This window comes from Lynx rufus, unplaced genomic scaffold (assembly GCF_022079265.1).
Source record: "Lynx rufus isolate CCGP_SWC_20201006 ecotype Redwood Valley unplaced genomic scaffold, mLynRuf1.p SCAF_12, whole genome shotgun sequence".
In the NCBI taxonomy this organism is placed as follows: Eukaryota; Metazoa; Chordata; class Mammalia; order Carnivora; family Felidae; genus Lynx; species Lynx rufus.
Window position 1 is genome coordinate 34777672 of NW_025814826.1, and position 21279 is coordinate 34798950.

The window sequence follows — 21279 nt, forward strand, 5'->3', positions numbered from 1 at the left end:
TGTATTAAACAACTTTATTTTGGGATGCCAACTAAGGTAGATATTAAAATGAAAAATCAACCCCCAATGTTTCATGTCTTTAGAAACATTATTTCTCTGGTGAAATTTTCATTAGACCACATTCAGAACTTAACCATTAGAACCTGCAGGCCACATTCAACTTCAAAATAACATAACAGTGCCTCTGGTTTAATTCAACAGTAGACAACCCTGGACTATCGCTTCCTCTTAGCTTCAATGAAAAGCATAAAAAAGATGAAACACTTGATGAGATATTTCTCCCAGATCTCGGTTAAATTATCTTATCGTGCTAGTGGTATTTCAGTGAAGTGTATATTACAGTCCTATCGGATACTAAAAATCTTGAAAGCCTTTTAAAAAGTGAGGCTCCCTAAAGAAGTGATTTTAAAAATGTGTTCCTTAATCTTGGGCCTTTGATGACCAAAATGAATCTCAGTAGACCTCTGGCATACTGAGCACTCCAGATTCCCATGTCAGACCACCGAGTCAGAGATTAGGGGGCTTCCCAATAAATCCAAACATTCATTCCTATTTGCTTCAGTTACCAATTGTTAGTTTGAAGTTCACAAGAAATAATTTGATAGCATTGCTGCCCTTTGTTCAATGAATAGCTGTCTAATTTCATTAAGTGCAAATTCATTATGTGAAGACCACTGTGAGTGTATGTGTGAAATACTATGTAATAACAATGTCAGACTCTGTTTTAAAACCAGACTACTAGACAGAAATAGTTTCCTATTAGTATGATTGAATATTGAGCTTTCTTCCGTGCTACAAAGATCGCAACACCAACTTATCATTGCTGGAAAATTTAGTAAGGTGAAACTTTACTTTTGACAATGACAGACGAAGGGTGGCCCCAAATTATTTAGACTTAAATGTCGAGTAGATTGAAAAACTTCTGCAATTTGCATTGTTTTTGAGAACATTGCTAACTGCTTAACATTTAAACCTTCAAACTACAAACCAAGAGTTAAAAACAAGAAGTGGATATTATGATGCCATTTCATTCTAATCAAATCCAGGATCTTTATCTTTATTTCTGAATATCAATTTAATTACATTTGGATGTGATTTAATTTATTCTGTACAAAATTCTTCTCAAATCATATTTCCAGGATCAAAGCAAGATAGTGGATTCAGTAAAACAGTGCCAATCCATGAACTGATTTTAACCAGTATGACTAGTAAAATACAAAAAGGAAGAGAAAGCATTTAGAACATTTTATAGCATTTTTATCCTGCTTTGACATCTAAGTGTATGATTTTGTGTTTTATAAAATTATCAGTCAGTGATGGATGGGAAATTTTTAAAATAAAAAGCTGGTCCTTCACTACAGTAATTGAGAAGTTTTGGATAAGACTGTCTTTGCCTTTAAGGACCTTGTCATCTCATGAAGTGTATAAACACAAAGAAGCTTGTATCTATAATACAAGGCATTTCTTGGCAACTCTAATCTGCTATAGGAGAAAAAAATAAAAATAAGCATATCTTTGTGGTGTGAGGGATTACTTGATAATTCTTGAAACACAGGTTATAAACAAAAAGTCGTGATGGGACACAGGCAGGCTTAGTTTCTATCCTGGAGATAACTAGGAGTGCCATTTGGCTGCACCAAGGGTATCTTAGAAGAGACACTGAATGACATAACTGGCAAATTAACCAGTAACATCATGGGAGACTGAGAAGCCCTGTGCTCAACCTTTCTTCAGCTCCCCTCACCCCTTTTCCCCCTCTCCTGCCTCCTTTCCCCTCCTTCCTTCTCGCTATTCTTTTCTTTCCTCCTCGCTCTCCTCCTCTTCCTTTCCCTCTTTTTTCCTCTCTCTCCTCCCATTATCCTTCTCTCACCTCCTCACCCTTCTCTTCCTCCCCTCTTCTCCTCCCATCTGCTTCTCTTTCATTTTCTTCATGTAAAAAATGTATGCATTCAAAGAGGAGTTTATGTTCTCCTGTCTGGTCTTTGGTGACTCCCTTTGCTTTGCAAGAGATTCTACCATGAGGAAGAAAATTAATATATGTGAAATGTTTGCTGAGTGCCAGAAATCACATTAATTCCTAACACTCCAACCCATGCTCTAGCTTCACAGTTGGGAGCAGGGGGTGGGGTGGGGAATCCTGCCACCATCTTAATGGCCTATGGAAAAATTAGGGCAACCTTAAAGTGCCATTATTTTTCAACATTAGACCTGGATGAGATTTCTCTTTAATTAAGACTTAGCAGTTTATCCTCTCTGAGAAAACTGGCCATCTCAGAAGATCTGGTAATACTGACATTTTACAATCCCAGTAAACCCTAGGATCCTGCCCCATCACACCGCAATGAGACCCTCCAGTCAGCAAGTCCTGCATATGTATGCACACACACACACACACACACACACACATCCAACATCCAGCCAGGGTTTTGGTGCCATGCTCTGAATTATGATCTGAAGATCACCGGATATTTGAGAAAATACTCTAACGTGACAGGAAGAAAACCCCAGAGAAAATCAGAATTCCACAAAAGTAAAGGAAATATAAGGAGTATAAAATACAGGGAGTATAAGGAGTATAAACTAAACTAAAGTAAACAAACCAAAAAAATCTCAAAACAAAACAAAAATTTCCTAGAAATTAAAAACATAGCAGAAATGAAAAGTTCAATGAAAGTTTGGAATATAAACTTAAAAGATCACAAAGGCAAAGCGCTGGAAAATGGTAAAGATTTAAAAATGATTAGAGGCTTACTCTCAGAGAGCAATATCTAGTAGTAATTGTTTCACAATGAGAAAATAGGACATTATCAAATAATTAATGCAAGAAAATGTCCTAAAACTGAAACACAGGAGTTTTCAAAGGAAATATTTTTAACACAGAGAATGACAGATGATCCAGACTAAGGCAGTTTAATTACTATAGATGAGAAGACCTTAAACTTTCAAGTAGAGGAATAAAAGTCACATACAAAGACTCACAATCAAAATGACATCAAATTTCTCAACATTAGGAAATGACAAACAATGAAGTAACGCCCTCAAAATTCTGCAAGTGATATCCAACCCGAAGATCCAGACTGTCACTCCTACCAAACACTTTGTCAATCAAGCATAAAGAAAGATAAGGAAAAGATCCACTTGACTCTTGTATTTTTGTGGTAGTTCGGTTCTATAAAGTCACTCCAACCACTGCATCAGCAAATACTGAACCATTACTCCTAAGGGAAATAGAGGATTAGGTTCCCATGAGCCTCTGGTCACAACATTTTCGTTAACCAATTAATACATAACCTTGCTTTGTGTGTGTTTCTGTTTAAAGATAGCTTATGTCCTACATATCATTGATTCATTAACATTGAACTCATGGCCAACCGCACTGTAATTCTTGCCTAAAGCAAGCTTGTTTGACACACATATTTTCTCCCTAGGGCACATCACAGCCTTTTGTGGTTAGGAACACTAAGCAGCACTTTGGCATACTATTTAGGAGCCATTGCAGACAGGAAAATCACCAATTAAAAGCACAAAAGTGCAAACAGTGTGGCATAAGTAGACCACAAAAGTACACTTATCCGCAGTGTCAGATCTGAACAAAGAAACTTTGTGTGCTGCCTCGGAACTCAAACTTTTTGCCACTCTGGGTATGTCTGTTAATGACCACAAAAGCACACAAGTATTGATCTGAGGGCTATAAGTAATCGTTGCAGATTCACAAATACAGAATCCGTGAATAATGAGAATCAACTGTATTTTCAGAAATCAAAGGATTAGCAGATCCTTTCTAAGAAATTTACTCATGCTCATTCCACCAGAATCATTGATGAACCAAAAAACAAAAACAAAAAACAAACAAAACCAAAAAAAACATCTAACGCAAAAAAGAAAAAGGTCCCAGTGGCTGGTGAAGAAAAGTACCAAGATTGTAGCTTTGTAGCAGACCCAGAGGGGACCCGTCCGGGTTACGGCAGGACAATGGAGAACTCCAGGAAGGATAAAAAATGAGGCCATCACAAAGGCCAAGTAAACAATTTGTACAAGAAGGAAATGTAATCACATTTGCTCAACTGTAAATAATATTTACGTAGTCATAATAATGTAAACACTGAATATTGACTTAGAAAAGAACTAATGAGAAAAAAAAAGCCAGGCAGCTTATGAAAAAATTCCTCACTACAAGTAAGCCCAGCAATATTGTGAGGTCTCAAAGGGACCTCATGCCTCTGAGTAAGATTTAATTCTGTTCAAAATGAATATGTGGTTGAAATACACACACTTCCGGGTATAAGAGAAGTAAGTCCTGGCAACATAAGTGATTATAGTTAATTTTACTGTGTTGTATATTTGAAAGTTGTTAAGAGAGAAGATCTTAAAAGTTCTCAACACAAAGAAAAACAATTTTGTAATTATGTGTGGTGATGGATGTGTTTTTGTAATTATTTTGGTAATCATTTTGCAATATATCAAATCATTGTGCTGTACACCTAAAACTAATACAATGTTATACACCAATTTTATCTCAATTTAAAAATGAAAACAAAAGATTTAAGAACTGAAGAATATTAAAGAAAATGCCTGTTAATTTAGCTCAATAAGGCTCAGAACGAAAGTGCCTCTAAAGAATATTCATAGGTGGTAAGAAGAGACTAATCTAGAAAATATCAGCTGATCTTTAACTGAACTCCAGATTCGATACAATGCCTCATAGGAAGAAGTAAATGGCACATTTGATACCCCACTTGGGGGGGGGGAGCCAATAAGTGATATTAGGGAAAAAGATGATAAATATTTCCTGAGTAAAATAGAGGAAAGTGGCAAAATGAGAACAAGGAAAAAGAAATGGATGTAAGTTCATAGAGTTTAATCTGGAAATAATAGATATTGTCACAGAAAATAATATTACAGAGCACGAAAGAGTAAGCAATGAAAGATAAAATATAATTATTGATTTTATAAATGAGGTTTTTACAATTTGAAATGTAAACAAAGCTATTGGTATCCATCCCCCCCCCAAAAAAAGCTAACTTTAAGAGAAAAACTAAAGTTGGACTCAGTTTTCCCTGTGATGTTATACTAGGAAGTCAATAACAGATATTTTTGAGGGAAAAGATTGTAACAAGAATTCTGTCTTCAGCTACGTCATCTTTTATTTGTGAAGGTAACAGAAAGACATCAAGAGATAATATGTCTTACCATGCACCAAACCCAGACAGAATTTTATAAAGATAGCTACTAACTTTGCTTTGATTCTGGACACCAGCATCAGAAGGATCAACTTAATTTATAAATATATGTTTAACCGCCATTTAGTCATGTTCTTTAACTGAAAACTTCATGAAGGGACAAAATGATTTGCCAAGAAAGACTAGGAAAAAAATGACAGTGGTGGGGAAGAACTGACAATGTTTCTAAAGTTTATCTAGAGCCGAGAATAGTATATAAAAAAAAAAAAACTTGAAGAATAGTAATTATGAAGGAGATGCTCCCTTCTACAAATGTGTAATTTAGGGATAAAAACTGGCAATTCAGTGAAAGTAGAATACAGACTGCAACAATAAGCTATGTTTATACATGATGGTACCCATGAGGGTAGTTATTGACAGAGTATAAACCAAGTCAATAAGGAATGGAAGAATCATTCAGTATTCCTTCTTGTTTGGGGCACATATGTATGTAGTTTTCTTTTGGACTGTTTTACTTAGAGTATATTGTAAGGAATGCCTCTGAACTTTATCAGATACCTCTTTAGCATCTACTGATGAAAATCATATTTTCCTCCTTTCATTTGTTTTTGTGCCAGATTATGCTGATAGATTTTCAGACTTGAGTCCGATATTAGTTTCCTCTCCCTAGTTTACTTTGGCTTATCGTGTTGCTGTTTCTCCAGTAAGATTAAGACTGAATTCTCTTCTTTTTCATGTTTAGTCTGTAATAATGAACACGTTTAAGGTATATATTTTTCTGAGTCTAGTTTTTAGTGTGTCCCATAGGTTTTGGAAGAAATGTTCTTTTTATTTATTTCTAGATAATATGAAAGTTCAATTTTGATTTCTTTAATTCTGCATAAGTTTGACTGAGAAAAGTCAAAGAGACTGGAACTGGTGCTAAGCAGAAAATCTTGTTTCTGTCACCATGTTTCCAAAGACTTGTAGGTGAATAGTTAAATGTTACATTTTAACAAAGTAATTTGATTTAATAAAATCATGAAATTTCAACTTGGAAGATATCCCAGAACTATGTAATGCATCGATTCTCTTCTCGATTCTCTTCTCTACAAAATCCCTAACAAATGATTTTCAGGCTCTTCTTGAAGCACATGTATCTGTTACACTGTTATACTAGATCACACAGTGTTTTGTCATGGTATTTTTCTTTTTATGATTCTATTTTCTTGCCAAAACTACTAGACACTCAAGATATTCGGAACTCATTATTCTATTTCTTTGTTATATTTAGCAGTAACAATGTTCCTTATAATTACTACCCTTTAAGACTTATTTTGCCTTCTGGACCCACAATGAATAAATTCAATGCCTCTGTCACTAGACAACCTTTCAAATAATTAAATAGTTAGCTGCCTTCTTTCCCAAAGGTTTTCTTCTCTAGACCAAACATCCTTATTTAATTCAACCGTTTTCTTTTTTTTTTTTTTTTAATTTTTTTTTTTTAACATTTATTTATTTTTGGGACAGAGAGAGACAGAGCATGAACGGGGGAGGGGCAGAGAGAGAGGGAGACACAGAATCAGAAACAGGCTCCAGGCTCTGAGCCATCAGCCCAGAGCCCGACACGGGGCTCGAACTCACGGACCGCGAGATCGTGACCTGGTTGAAGTCGGACGCTTAACCGACTGCGCCACCCAGGCGCCCCTCAACCGTTTTCATACAGAGTCATTTTTTGAGACTTATTGCCATCCTAATTTCTTTCATTTGTATGCATTCCAGTTGGTTAATATCCTTATGAAACTTTATTGAAATATGCTAAACTATTTCCAGAGATGTCTAAAAAGTAAGAGTCCAGTGGAATTATTATCTAGTTTTTTAAATACACTACTCTTTAGTTAATGCCCACTAGTCTTCTTGTACAGATTATATTACAATCTGAGGGAGAGTATCCAAAGAAGGAAGAAATTTGAAGAGCCTCTCTCTCTGAGGCTGAGATTTACCCCCCATAAGAGATGGTGTGACTGCAGCCTACTGTATGACAGAGACATCAGTTGGGGTGTTGGTGGCCTGGCATAATGGGTAGGCACCCTCCTGCTGGAGTGCCAGTGAGCATCACTGGCTCTCCCACATGCTGCCGACAGCAGTGCCAGATGAGCAAGGAGAAAAGCCTATGGCAACCTGGAAAAGAAGCTGCTTCCTCTTCTTTGCCTTGTGGTTTTCCTCCCGTGCCCTCTGACAAACCCTAACATAGTGCCAACGGACAAATGGGCGATGTTTATAGAATCTAGCTCCATTATCACAAAGCAAGAGCAAAAAAAAAAAAAAAAGGTGGATCTAGAATAGATATCAATTTATTGGCAGAAAAGTCTCAGGATGCCTGGGTGGTTCAGTTGGTTAAGCGACCAACTCTCGATTTTAGCTCATGTCGTGATCTCACCATTCGTGGGTTCAAGCCCCATTGGGCTCTGTGCTGAGATTGCTGAGCCTGATTGGGATTCTCTCTCTCTCTCCCTCTCTGTCTGCCCCTCCCCAGCTTGTTCTCTCTCTCAAAAAGTAATTAAACATAAAAAAAAATTGTTGGTAGAAAAGGCTAACCCAACACAGCAATTGTTTTATTTTTTAATGTTTATTTATTTTTGAGAGAGTGAGAGAGAGAAAGCATGCACACGAGTGGGGGAGAGGCAGAGAGAGGGAGACAGTATCTGAAGCAGGCCAGGCACTGTCAGCACAGGGCCCAACGTGGGGCTTGAACTCACAAACTGTGAGATCATGACCTGAGCCGAAGTCGGATACTCAACCGACTGAGCCACCCAGGTGCCCCAACACAGCAATTGTAATGGTCTAAACATACTAATATTAATATTCAGGTGTTTGAAAATTTTAATATAGACATTTTTCCTACCAAAAGTAATAACAATACATATTATAGCAGAAATTGTCACAGACACATAACATTCAATTCAAAATATTTCAAATGGATGAGTGCAAACACTCTGCCTTTTCAGAGCTCACAATCTAGTGCAATAAACTCATAGATGGTCACTTCTTATGTGATATGGTCAGATAGAAGTATGCATAAGGAGCTGTAAGAATGAAATCTGAACATTTATGGCTGAATTCAGTTAATACAAAGAGATAGATAATACTCTACAGGATTTTGACATGAATCCACCTGGAATATTTTACTCTGGAAACTTCCATGTCAAGAAATTAAGACAAATTAGATTAAGTTCAAAGAAGGAAGACAAGAATGATGAATGGAATAAAGAGATTGGTTTGTGAAGGGAAAGGCTAACAGAAATAAATCTATATAGATTAGCTAAGTGACAGGAAAAGCAGAGAGCTGACAAGCAAGAATTAAGTGTCAATTCAAAAAGACTATAATCAAGGAATAGCACAATACATGGAATTCAGTGTAACCCCACAGACTTTATACTTGGGGAAGATGTGGGGCTTGAGTTTGGCCTTTAAGAATGGATAATATTCAACTGAAAGAAGACATAACATGTTGACAGATGGAGAGTTTGAGCAAAAGCCTGTAATTGGAAACTGTTGAGCAACCAGTTGGGATAATACAGAAGACTGTGGGGGCGCCTGGGTGGCGCAGTCGGTTAAGCGTCTGACTTCAGCCAGGTCACGATCTCGCGGTCTGTGAGTTCGAGCCCCGCGTCGGGCTCTGGGCTGATGGCTCAGAGCCTGGAGCCTGCTTCCGATTCTGTGTCTCCCTCTCTCTCTGCCCCTCCCCCATTCATGCTCTGTCTCTCTCTGTCCCAAGAATGAATAAACGTTGAAAAAAAAAAATTAAAAAAAAAAAAAAAGACTGTGTAGAGACACGAGAATGTCTCCCTATGGCCACAAGGAATGTTTCTCTGCCACAAGAGTACGTGTTGAGAAATGCTGAATGGTTGAAAGAGTAGTTGAATGAATTATTAGAGAATATTGAAGAAGGATCCGTGTTTCGGAGAACACTGAATACTAAAGAGTCTGAACATTACCTTGTAGGCCACGGGGAATAATTGAAGAGTTTTTGTTGTTGCTTTATTTTTGATATTTTGTTAAAAGGTTGCTTTCAAGTCACTAGCAGTGTATATCATGGGCAGAGATGTAGATATCCTTGGGACCAGAAATACCAGTTTGGAGATCATTTCAGTGGTCCAGGCAAGACTATTTATCTGTAGGCCAGACCTTGTCAATAGCTAGATTCTTCATTCTCTTGCCTTCACGGTTATAACTCTCTTACCAGGTATGTCATGCTGTTTGCAAAAAAGTAAATTTTCATTTCATTATAGCTTTATCAAGTAATTATTAATTAAAAAGAATCATTTTCTTTTCATTTATTCTAGACCAGAAGACAAAAGCAAAAACTAAACACAATTTTGGAATTTCATGTGTAAGCAGAACCAGGCATAGAGAAAAGCAGCAAGCACACCCCATTCAGGAAGATACTTCCAAAATCCCAATCCCTGTGTTAACTCAGCCAAAACACAGAAAAATAATTCTTTTTCCCCTCCTTTTTCTCTCTTGTTCCCAGAATGCACTCTCTTCACCTGCTTTAATCAAAGTAATTATCCATTAAGTGTGTGAAACAGGGAGCTTGACTCCATCGTCTAAAAGACCAGAACTCATACCTGAGCTGGCTGGATTGTTTTAATCTTTTCAATTTCTTAGTTACTGCATCTTGCTAAGCTCCCAGGTCTGATCCCCAATTAAGGAACTCAATGAATGTGTCACAATTCTTTAGGTTCCCACTCACCTCCTCCCTCAATTCCAGAGTCCTTGGTAATAAATCAAGTATTCTGTCATTGAAACTTAGACTAAGTAGCTTCTTTAACTGGTTTTGAATTTTTAATGTATGTGTGTGTGTCTATCCATTACACACATACACACACACACACACACACACACACACACTCCAAAGTAAAATTAAATTTTTGTGTATTCCCTAAAAGAAAATAGGCAGATTTTTGGCCACATATTATCTTGACAAAGTTCATAAATCTGTTCAACTGTATATTCTCTGGCATTTGGAAACCTACACCAGATTTGATGACAAGTTAGAAATAGGATCCTATAGGTACCTCTGAGGATACTTATACCAACAATCTTAACCATGGAGAAGTATGCTCCGGAAATTCAGTCAGTTAGCCTACATCATGACTTCTGCATTGATGACTTCCACAGGTACTCCAAAGAAAAGTTGTGCTAATGACATAGAGTAATAAAAAACACACTGTTTTACAAACTTATTCCACGTTTTCCTACCACCAATTCTTGACCTTCTGGAATGGCCTCCTTTTGAACATTCACTTGTCAAATTCCTAACCTTTACAAAGACCAATTTAAATGCCATCTTTTTCTAAAGCCTTGCTTGATATCTGTGTCCCACCAACCACATCCTATTTCTTCTGTCTATAAGCTTCATAGAAGTTTTAATCTCTATTTTGGCATTTTTTTCAAATTCTGCTTAAATTATATTCATATGTATATTTGTCTAATCCCTTACACTTAGATTGACATTCCTTGAAGTTAGAAGCCATGTTCTGCAGATATTCTTATTCACAACTCCCAATATCGTGCCTGACTTAAAATACTCAGCAATTGATTATTCCATTTAATTTGGGAAGCCAGATATAGCAATTGAGAAGGTTCCAGTAGTAGTTACTATTGGCAGGATGTCTGTAATGAAACCATTAAAAAGCTCCCTCCTTGTGCTAGGAAGTTTATTCATTTTCTTCAGATTATATTTTAATGAAGTTCTGCAATGGAAAATAAAAAGAAATACTTTTGTGTATTAGTCTAGTCAGAGGAAGCTGGTTTTATGAATTTAAAGGGATTAGATAAAATTGATCTCATATATTGCAAATCCTAATGAGTTGTGATTTCTTCTTCTATAAATGAAAAAGTTTAAATTAAATTTCAGGGAAGCTATTTGGTGTCATTTAATCTTCAGTAATAAAATAAAGATTGTGAGTGTGCAACTCTAAACAATTACTAATTCCAGTTTCTCATTAAGTTTTGAGGGAATCTGAGCAGGTAGAACAAAGGTACACATTGAAAAGTAGGATAAAAGTCATAGAAGTGTACCAGATTTAAAAATTTTAAAATATGCACTATTTATTTGTGTGAAATATTCAAAACTGTTGTTTCACTTTTTTAAAAGTCAAGTACCTGCCCCTTGCCAGTGACCACGCCTTTAAACAACAGAAGCCTTGACATTTCCTTGACTTAGTTCCTTCTTAGAAACTGCCTAAAACATGTAATTTGTGACCATTTTGTTTTCAGTGGACTAAGAACCAGATTGTCATACAAAAGCTACTACAATGCAAGTTGCAAAATTTCTACCTTTAAAAACAAAAACAAACAAACAAAAAACAGAAAAAAGAGGGAAAAGGAAGAGAAAAGAAAATTATCTCATGAACATAACCATTTATGAGGAAAGGAAAGACTATCTTTTTTTAACTTGAAAGACAAGTCTTTCCCGGCAATAAAATCCTAGAATACATAAAACACCTTAAAAACCTGAACATGACTTCTGGAAATGCCATTTTTTGACAACTAATTTCAAATAGAGTTTCACACAGAAAGAAAAGGAAGGGATTTTTAAGAGAGACAAAGCTGGGGAAGGGAAAAGAAAATATAAGGAGCTAGTGGCAGGAAAACTGGGGAAGCATAATTGTCACAAATCAGACTTGCCCTGTGGTTATCTCTTTTCACCTCTTTGCATCTCTTTTTCTTCCTTGGAAAGCCAGCTTGATTTTGCAGCCTGTGACCTGAACGGACTACAGCCATGACATTTCTGCTAAAAGCCCAAACCATTAAGACAAAAACAGGCTTGTCATGATTACCAAGACAGGTCTGTTTGTGCATTTCATTTCATTTTGAACTTTGACAGGTAAAATTGAGTTCCTGATGGCAGACGGTGGGACTTGGAGATCAAACAGTCAGGATGCTCAGCTACCACTTGTTCTTGCAAATATGTCTTAGCAGTCAGGAATGAACAAAAAATAAGCAGATTGGACAAGATAATTTAAGCAGCAGCTAAGAAAAATAAAAATGATTTCTTTTTTCTCATGCATTTTTAAACTTCCAGAAGGCTGTTAAATTATTGAAGTATTTCCTAATGGTATGAGACACATGAGTGGAATCATCATTGTCATCCCCATTAATAGCATATTTATTAATTGGTCCATATGTCATAGTTGGCACTTGGGGAGTTTAAAAAGAGAGAGGAGACATATATAAAAATTAAGATGAATTTGTATATCTTTAAGTGTTCTCATCATCATGTTCATAAATCTTTAAAATGCTCTCTTGAACATCTGAAGATAAATAGTTATATATGCTAAAGCATTACCATTATTAAGTTTATTAAGTTAACAAATATCTAATGCAACATGACACAATAAGAAAAATCACCAACTTCCGATTCAGATAAACCTGGGTTTAAATATCAGCTCTATGAAAAATGATTAAAAATTGTCACTAGAAACTGTGCTACTCCATCTTGCAGTTGCAGTTTGCAAAGATTAAATAGATTGTTCAATGTTGCTATGAGCTAATTCCCCCAAAATTCACCTGTTGAAACCCTAATCCACCGTTCCTCAAAATGTGACTATATTGGGAGGTAGTCTTTAAAGAAGTGATAAAGTTAAAATGAGGTCATATTGGTGGACCTTAATCCAATATGACAGGTATTCTTATAAGAAGAAGAAATTAGGACTCAGACAACACAGACAGAGGGACGACCACATGCGGAGACAAGAAGGTAGCTATCTGCCAAGTAAAGAAAGTGGCCTCATGAGGCGCTTCGGTGGCTCAGATTAAGCTTCCGATTCTTGATCTCAGCTCAGGTCATGATGTCAAGATTCATGAATTGGGCTCTCCACTGGCAGTGTGGGGAGCATTCTTAGGATTCTCTCCTCCCTTTCTTTCTGCCCCTCCTACCCCGATCTCTCTCCTTTTCTCTGTCCCTCCCCAGTTCACACTCTCTCTCTCTCTCTCTCTCTCTCTCTCTCTCTCTCTCTCTCTCAAAATACATAAACTTTAAAAAAAAAGTGGTCTTGGGGTGCCTGGTGTCTCAGTCAGTTAAGTGTCCAACTTCAGCTCAGGTCATGATCTCCTGGTCCGTGAGTTTGAGCCCCGTGTCGGGCTCTGTGCTGATAGCTCAGAGCCTAGAGCCTGCTTCGGAGTCTGTCTCTCCCTGCTCTCCCCCACCCCCCACTTGTGCTCTGTCTCTCTGTCTCTCTCTTTCAAAAATAAACAAACGTAAAAAAACATTTTTTTAAAGGGGACTCAGAAGAAATCAAACCTGTTAACACCTTGACCTTGAATTCCTAGCCCCCAGAATTGTGAGAAAATAAATTTTTGTTCTTTAAGCCTCCTAGTGTGTGGTGTTTTATTATGGCCACCCTAGCAAACTAGCACAAATGTCATACAAAGTCAGTGGCAAGCCGGGGCCCAGACTCAGAGCTTTCATAGTTTCAAACTCTGTCTCCTGTCAACATCTGACCAAACTATTTTGCTTTTACTCCTCTTCCCTGACCTCTACAATTCTACGATCCCCAAGACCGACCTCCATTTCCTCTGTCTCTATGCTCACTCCTGAAGATCTCACCTTTTTAATGGCCTTATTGCCATCAGCATGCTCATAACTCCTGGACTCACTTTCCCAGCAAGCCCTCTCTTTGGGGTTCAGCTCAGTAAGACTCATCAATCACCCATGAAAGTGTTTCTTGATTGAATCAGAAGCATCCAAATGCTATCTTGTCCAAAACTGAACTCAAGATTTTCCTCTAGAACCTCTTCCTCCCAATCTTTCCCAGGTTGAGAAAGGATAACAGAGTCTGCCCAGTTTCTGACACTGACTCAGTGAGAAATCCACTTGAGTCTGCCTCCAAAACGTGTCTTGAACCTATTGACCCCTCTCCCTGTTTTCTGCTGCAGTGTTGCTGAGGACACTGTCTGTTCTTGTCTGAGTAATAACAGTAGCCCTGGACTGACCCTCTGGCTTCATTGAGTCCATCAGGGTTTTTCCTGACCTGTACCTTTTGTGCCTTCTGTTCCCTCTGTCCCATTTCTCTCCTGGCTCTTCATAGGACCTTTCTCATCCTTCAAGCCTCCAGTTGTATGTCACCCCCTCAGAGAGGCCAGGCTTGATTCATCTCTTTAAATAGTTCTCCCCTTCTGTCTTTCTCTATCCCATTCATTTACTTCCGAGTATTTCCAATGTAAAATGGTTTTCTTCTAAGCTTTTTATCTGTCTCCACCACTGTCAAAGAAAAAAAAATGCAACACACAAATTAGACAGGCACAGAAAGACTGTATTCAGGACTCTCTAGAGGACAGAGGTTGAACTCAGTTCTGCTGAAACACGATGCAGGGGAGTTTGTGAGATGCAGGGTGAGCTAGTGGCAATAGAAGGGAGATGGATCAATATCATAAAGTCATCTGTGTTTGCTAATTGGCGCTTACCAAAGTTAGGCTCCTACCTTGCTTCTCTTTTTTTAAATGTTTATTTTTTATTTTTGAGAGAGAGGGAGAGAAGCAGAGAGAGAGGGAGACACAGAATCTAAAACAGGCTCTAAAATCTGAGCTGTCAGCACAGAGCCCGATGCAGGGCTTGAACTCATGAACCGTGACATCATGACCTGAGCTGAAGTCGGACGCTTAACTGACTGAGCCACTCAGGTGACCCGTTTGCTTCTAAACCTAAGTGCCAAGTACAGTTCCTGACACACATGTCCTTAATCAAATTTTGATAAATGAGCACATGAATGAATATGCTTTACTAGAATACTTGACCTGTGTTATCTAGGGTATTTACTATTCTCTATGAAATATGGCCTTTTGTAGCAACGTGGATGGAACTGGAGAGTGTGATGCTAAGTGAAATAAGTCATACAGAGAAAGACAGATGCCATATGTTTTCACTCCTATGTGAATCCTGAGAAACTTAACAGAAGACCATGAGGGACGGAAGGAAACAAACAAGGTTAGAGAGGGAAGGAGCCAAACCATAAGAGACTCTTAAAAACGGAGAACAAACTGAGGGTTGATGGGGGATGGGAGGGAGGGGAGAGTGGGTGAGGGATACTGAGGAGGGCACCTGTTGGGATGAGCACTGGGTGTTGTATGTAAACCAATTTGACAATAAATTTCATATAAAAAAAAAAATATATATATATATATATATATTCTCTAGACCTCAGCGTCCTGTAAAACTGGAATAATACTCTACATCTTATAGATTGTTGTTAAGATTAAATAACATTATGTATGTTAAAATACAAAGAATAAGGCTTCAATAAGTAGAATGTTTTCTTCTCTAGATGCTGTGTTTCTAAACAAAATCTAGATAAGTCTCTTAAAATGATAATCTTTTTTTTCTGTGCTTTGGCTGTTGGGAACCTCATTTGTGTTATATAAACACAGTATATAAACACATTTGTGTTATATAAACACAAATGCTTTTATGCATATATTTGTATTCTACCAGCATATTCCTTTTTTCCCAGCTTTATTGAAATATAATTGACATATAATGTTGTGCAAGTTTAAGGTATACACAATGTGTTGATTGGATACACTTAATATATTGCAAAATGATTACCACCAAGCATTAGCCAACTTCTCCATCACATCACACAATTACTAGCTCCTTTTTTTTTTTTTTTGAGAGAGAGAGAGAGAGAGAGATAGGGTGCAAGTGACTGAGGGGCAGAGAGAGAGAGAGGGAGAAAGACTGAGAAGAAGGGCTCGCCCGAAGCAGGGCTCACGGATTTTTTTTTACCCAAAGTGGGGCTTAAGCTCATCTGAGGCGGGGATTGAGCTCACCTGATGTGGGACTTGAACTTACGAACCATGAAATCATAACGTGAACTGAAGTCAGATACTTAACGATGGAGCCACCCAGGCACCCAATTACTAGTTAGTTCTTATGTGTCCATCAACAGAAAAATGAATAAAGAAGGTGTAGTGTGTGTGTGTGTGTGTGTGTGTGTGTGTGTTCAACAATAAGAAAGAAGGAAATCCTGCCATTTAAAGACAACGTGGATGGGCCTTGAGGGCATTATGCAAAGTGACATAAATCAGGCATAGAAGGATAGTGTGTAATACTACTTACATGTGGAATCTGAAAAAGCCTAACTCATAGAAACAGAGTAGAATGGTGGTTACCAGAGACTGGGGGGTTGGGGGTGGGTAGAGGAAATGGAAAGATATTAATCAAAGAATACAAACTTCCAGTTACAAGATGAGTAAGTACTACAGATCTACCAAGATATTCTTAAAAATAAACATAAGAAAATATGATGGTTACTCATGACAAATGTGAGTCGAAGTACCATAACTTTAAACTTTGAGACTTCCAGACCCGTGTTTGGATCCAGCGTCATCACATGCCTTGTTTCCACAGAAGCGAGTAAATTGCAGTGAAAGAGGCATATGCTGTATCAGAAAGGTTTTGAGGTGAACTTTACACGGTAGGGATTGGTGGTAGCCAATAGGTGGTCTTTAAAATCTCTTAACATCATAGTTGTGTCTACACCAGCAAAATCAGCAAAACAAACTGAAGCATAAAGCACTACTACCTTAACAATCTGTGACTGTCAGACGAAAGTGGCTATTTTTCTCTTTAGACAATAGTCTCCACGACCTCCTTGTTTTGCATAACAATGCAGCAGCATTGGCCTGACCATCGCCCTCCATCCAGACACTCACTGAGAATACATCTGCACTTTGCGTTTCAGAACTTGAGTTCAAACTCACCATGTTCCATTAGACAGTGTTAGAGGCAGAACTAACTCTAATAGGCCTGGTATGCTATATCCAGCTTTTCCCCGCTATGCAGTGAGTGTAAAAAGATATAAACACCTTTATCTCTAAAACCAGGAATAACAAGTGCTTCTTAATATGTTCTTTCAATTTTCCTGATTAAAAAAAAATAGTTACAAAATAAAGGATTGTTAAATGGATCAATTGGGGAATATAAAATTACTTGCCTGTCTCATGGTGGCTCCTCAAAAAGTTAAACATAAAATTACTTTATGATCCAACAATTCCAGTCTAGTTACATATATCCCAAAGGGATGAAAGTAGGAACTCTAACAAATGCTTGCACAAAGTGTTCATACTACCCTATTCACAACAGCCAAGAGGTGGAAACCCCTCAAATGTCTATCAACAGATGAGTAAACAAAAAGTGATGTGTGTGTGTGTACACACAGTATTATATTATTCAGTGATAAAAAGGAATGAAATTCTTGTGCCTGGGCAGCTCAGTCAAGTGTCTGACTTTGGCTCAGGTCATGATCTCGCTGTTCATGAGTTCGAGTCTTGCATCGGACTCTCTGCACCGAGCCCACTTCAGATCCTCTATCTCCCTCTCTCTTTGCCCCACTCCTGCTTGTGCTGTCTGTCTGTCTCTCTCAACATAAATAAATAAACTTAAAAAAAAATGATTGAAATTCTCATGTGTGGTACAATAGGGATAAACCTTGAAAATAATATGCTAACTGAAAAAAACAGGCTAAGAAGGACAGATATTGTATCATTCCACTTATATGAGGTACTTGCAAATTCAGAGACAGAAAGTAGGATGAGATTACCAGAGGTTGAGGGGACTGGGCGATGGGGAGCGACAGAATGCTCAATGGGTACAGAATTTCTTTTGGGGATAATGAAAAATTCCTGGAAATGGATTGTGTGATCTTTAAACAACATTGTGAATGTACTTAATGTCACTGAATTGTATACTTAAAATGGTCAGAATGGTAAATTTTGTTATGTATGTTTCATGCCAATAAAAATTTAATAAATAAATGTTAAAAATTATCATTCCCTTATAGTATAGATACTTCATTCATCATGAGTTTAAATTTCTTGCAGGTGGGGGAGGGTTGTACAGTGAGATGGAAAAATGCTTCAGACATGGATTCAGGAGCCTTCTCCAGTCTCAGCTCCGTCACTCACTAGCAAAAAGAATTTGAGCAAGTCACTTAGGTCCTTTGCACCTTAGCTTCTTCTAGTTACAGTATCCAACCGAGTTGTTCTGAGTACTAAAATTAAAGAAAATAATGCATATAAAGGGCTTTGTAAATTCCAACACTTATATAAGTAGATTAGAGCAGTTTTATGATGTATTCCTTTAAGAAACTTAATCTTTTCACTGAAATATACTTATTGCTACTTAAGTATTCTAAAATATTAAGGTATTGTTGGCAAGATTCAGCCAAGGTGGATTTTTTTCTCTGTAGATTGAATCATAGGTTTTTAGAGTGAAAATAAAAGGGCACATGGGTGGCTTGTCAGTTTAGCATTCTACTCTTGGTTTCAGCTCAGGCCATTATCTCATGGTCATGAGATTGAGCCCCAAGTCTAGCCTCACCTTGAACCCTGCATGGAACCCACATCGTTGTCATTGTGGAGGTCCCATGGAGCCCCCATCAGGCTCAGGGCTGGGAATGGAGCCTGCTTACAATTCTCTCTCCCCCTCTCCCTCAGCCTTCCCCTATGCATACTTGTCCTCTCTCAAAAAAAATAAGAAATTAAAAATTTTTTAAATAAAAATAGGATGAAAAATGCTAAATTTCTAAAAAACGACATTTCTACTTAGCATTCTTACAGTCAGTGAGTCATTAAGCCTTTCATTGTTTAGCCTCTTTTGTACATACCTTAGGAAGAAAATGATAACTATGTTGTATCTGGTCTGGAAAAAGGCCTTCATTCATATTTAATTACAAATATTAACAAATTTTGTTTTGCTACGTGCTCTCATCTTCCATCCCAAACCATGCATACCATTGTTAGTCTTTGTATTGCCAGACATACAATAATTTGACATGGCACTGTATCCAATTGGACATTGTCTTGTAAAACCCTTTGGAAACATAATTACATTGAGAACTAAGTATTTAAAAAGTAACAAATTTCTAGTAATAACCTCATAACTTTATGCCAGAATGAGTGTGGTTGAGCAAGTGTCAACTAATTGTTTGTTTCCCTCCTTAGTGGTTATGTCTTTGACTATGATTACTACAGAGAAGATTTCTACAATCGGTATGTAAATTTTTCATTCTTGTTTCCTCTTGGTTTAAATGATCTTTTAACTGTTTTGCACATTTCATTCCTAGATATTCTTGACTGATATTTGAAATAAAGAAAATTCTTTTAAGTCCCAAAAAGTATAATATAGGCAGATTTTCCTATTTTCATTGTGCTTACTGAAGCCTAGTGCATCTTGGACTTTTAGGACTTCAGAGGTTCTTAAGCCTAAAATTCAGTTATTGAATATTTGAATAATATTCCAAAAAATTTAATTAACCAATACTGTTTTCCGGTTCTTTTGTTGACTTAGAATTCTTCAAGACTGAGAGTTTGGTAAACTCAGAAAATGACTCCAACCTTCCAAAATACATCTGCTTTCATCTGACACATTGCAATGCTGTATTGGTTAGATTCAATTAAATACCAGACAGTTCTTGCTCTGCATAGTAGTGTTGGACCGTAAAGGAAACCATACCAAGTGATGTTAATAATCAGTGGAAAAAACAGAATTTTCCATGAGGTCTAAAAATGTAAAAACATTACAGACTCTCCTACTGTTGGTTATAAATAATAGGGAAACACAGTAAAATAGCTTTAAGTGCACTATAACTTAAAACAGTAAAAAATGAGAATTAACGTGTTTTACTTCTTTGTAAAAAAGACCTGTCAAAAGTAGTTTGAACCGTGCTTGCTTTCTCGTACAACTTACAGCACAGAACTAGCACACCTCTTGTGCCTTGGTGAGTTGTCATATTCTTTTCTCAGGCTGGACCAACGTCAGCAGTATATCAGTATTGTGAAGCATCTCTGAGAGTTCTTCAGTGTGTAGTTCTTTTGCGAGTGTCAGTTCTTCTGGGGCATCCTCATCCCTTTTTACCACTTGACAACAATTTTCCTCATTTATGCCAATATGTTTGCTTTAATAAGGTCCCCAGGCTCGATATCTAGAGTCTCTCCAATAGAAGAGTGTCAGCAATCCTCACTCAGCTATTCCTCCTCGACTTCTCCATTACACCTAATTTTATTTCATTTCCAGTGCTATCCTTCCTCTGTTCTTGGCTGCACTTTCATCTTTGTTGACCAATTTCCTCTTTGGAGTGTCCGTTTTTGTCAAGTGCCACATGGGTTTGTCACGGGCAACAAGGAGATGATACAACTACACGGTTACTGTCTGTGTGTGAACTGAATAACAGATGCACCACAACCAGACGGACTTTGAATGAAGTGATGTAACTGATCACTGATCGTGATGCACATCTGTTATTTACAGCGATTTGTGGACTGAAAAACTAGCAGCAAAGTTCAGACTGTATGAAATTACTCACAGTTAGTATATTGTGGTAACTGAAATTTGATTTGTGCTATGTGGAGACTGGTATTATTTAACTAAATATTGGTCATGGAAATTCAGAGATACACAGAGCAAGGGCCGACTGTACATAGGTCATTAGACCACACACACACACAAACGAGGTAAATATCTTTTAAGCTGTTAATTGTAAGTTCTAGTCAAACAAAATAACAAAAAATCCCAAGGTATAAAAATGCAAAATAGTTTTGCATTTAGAATAAGAGTTTGTAATGGACATTTTAAATAAGGAAGAAATTTCACCATCCCTTGGGAGCGCCTTGTTCTTTTTGCTCTAGCCACATGGCTCCTTTTTCAGTTCCACAAGAACACCATGGACCCTCCCACCCCAACACCTTCCTCTGTGCTGCTCCTTCTCCTCATACCTCCCTCTGCCATCTAGTTAACCTGACTTCATCCCTCAGATCTCAGCATGAACACCACTCTCAGACTAAATTAGGTTCCTCTGTGGGCCTCTCTCAGCGCCCAGTATTGTTCCTTCACAGCACTTCTGGTTTTTACTGTTGCGTTTCTTTGTGGTGACAGTATTTGATTTATGTCTGCCTCTCTTCCTGCATGAAGGCAGAAAAGATGCCCAGTTTTTCTTATTATTGTATCTTCAGGCACTATCATTAAGGCTCAAACATAGTGGATACCCAATTTGTATTAATTCATCTCCTTTGTTTAGAGAGACTTTGGTTTTCCCAAGATCATAGAGTAAATTCA

At 37.5% G+C, this 21279-nt stretch overlaps 1 protein-coding gene across 1 annotated transcript in view; it reads left to right on the top strand.

Annotated features, from left to right (window-relative positions):
* RALYL (RALY RNA binding protein like) overlaps positions 1 to 21279 on the top strand; it is a 353055-nt gene that overhangs the window by 273953 nt on the left and 57823 nt on the right. Inside the window, exon 4 of the mRNA XM_047073867.1 lies at positions 19170 to 19217. Within this exon, the coding sequence (XP_046929823.1) occupies positions 19170 to 19217 (48 nt within the window). The remainder of the gene's footprint in view (positions 1 to 19169; positions 19218 to 21279) is intronic.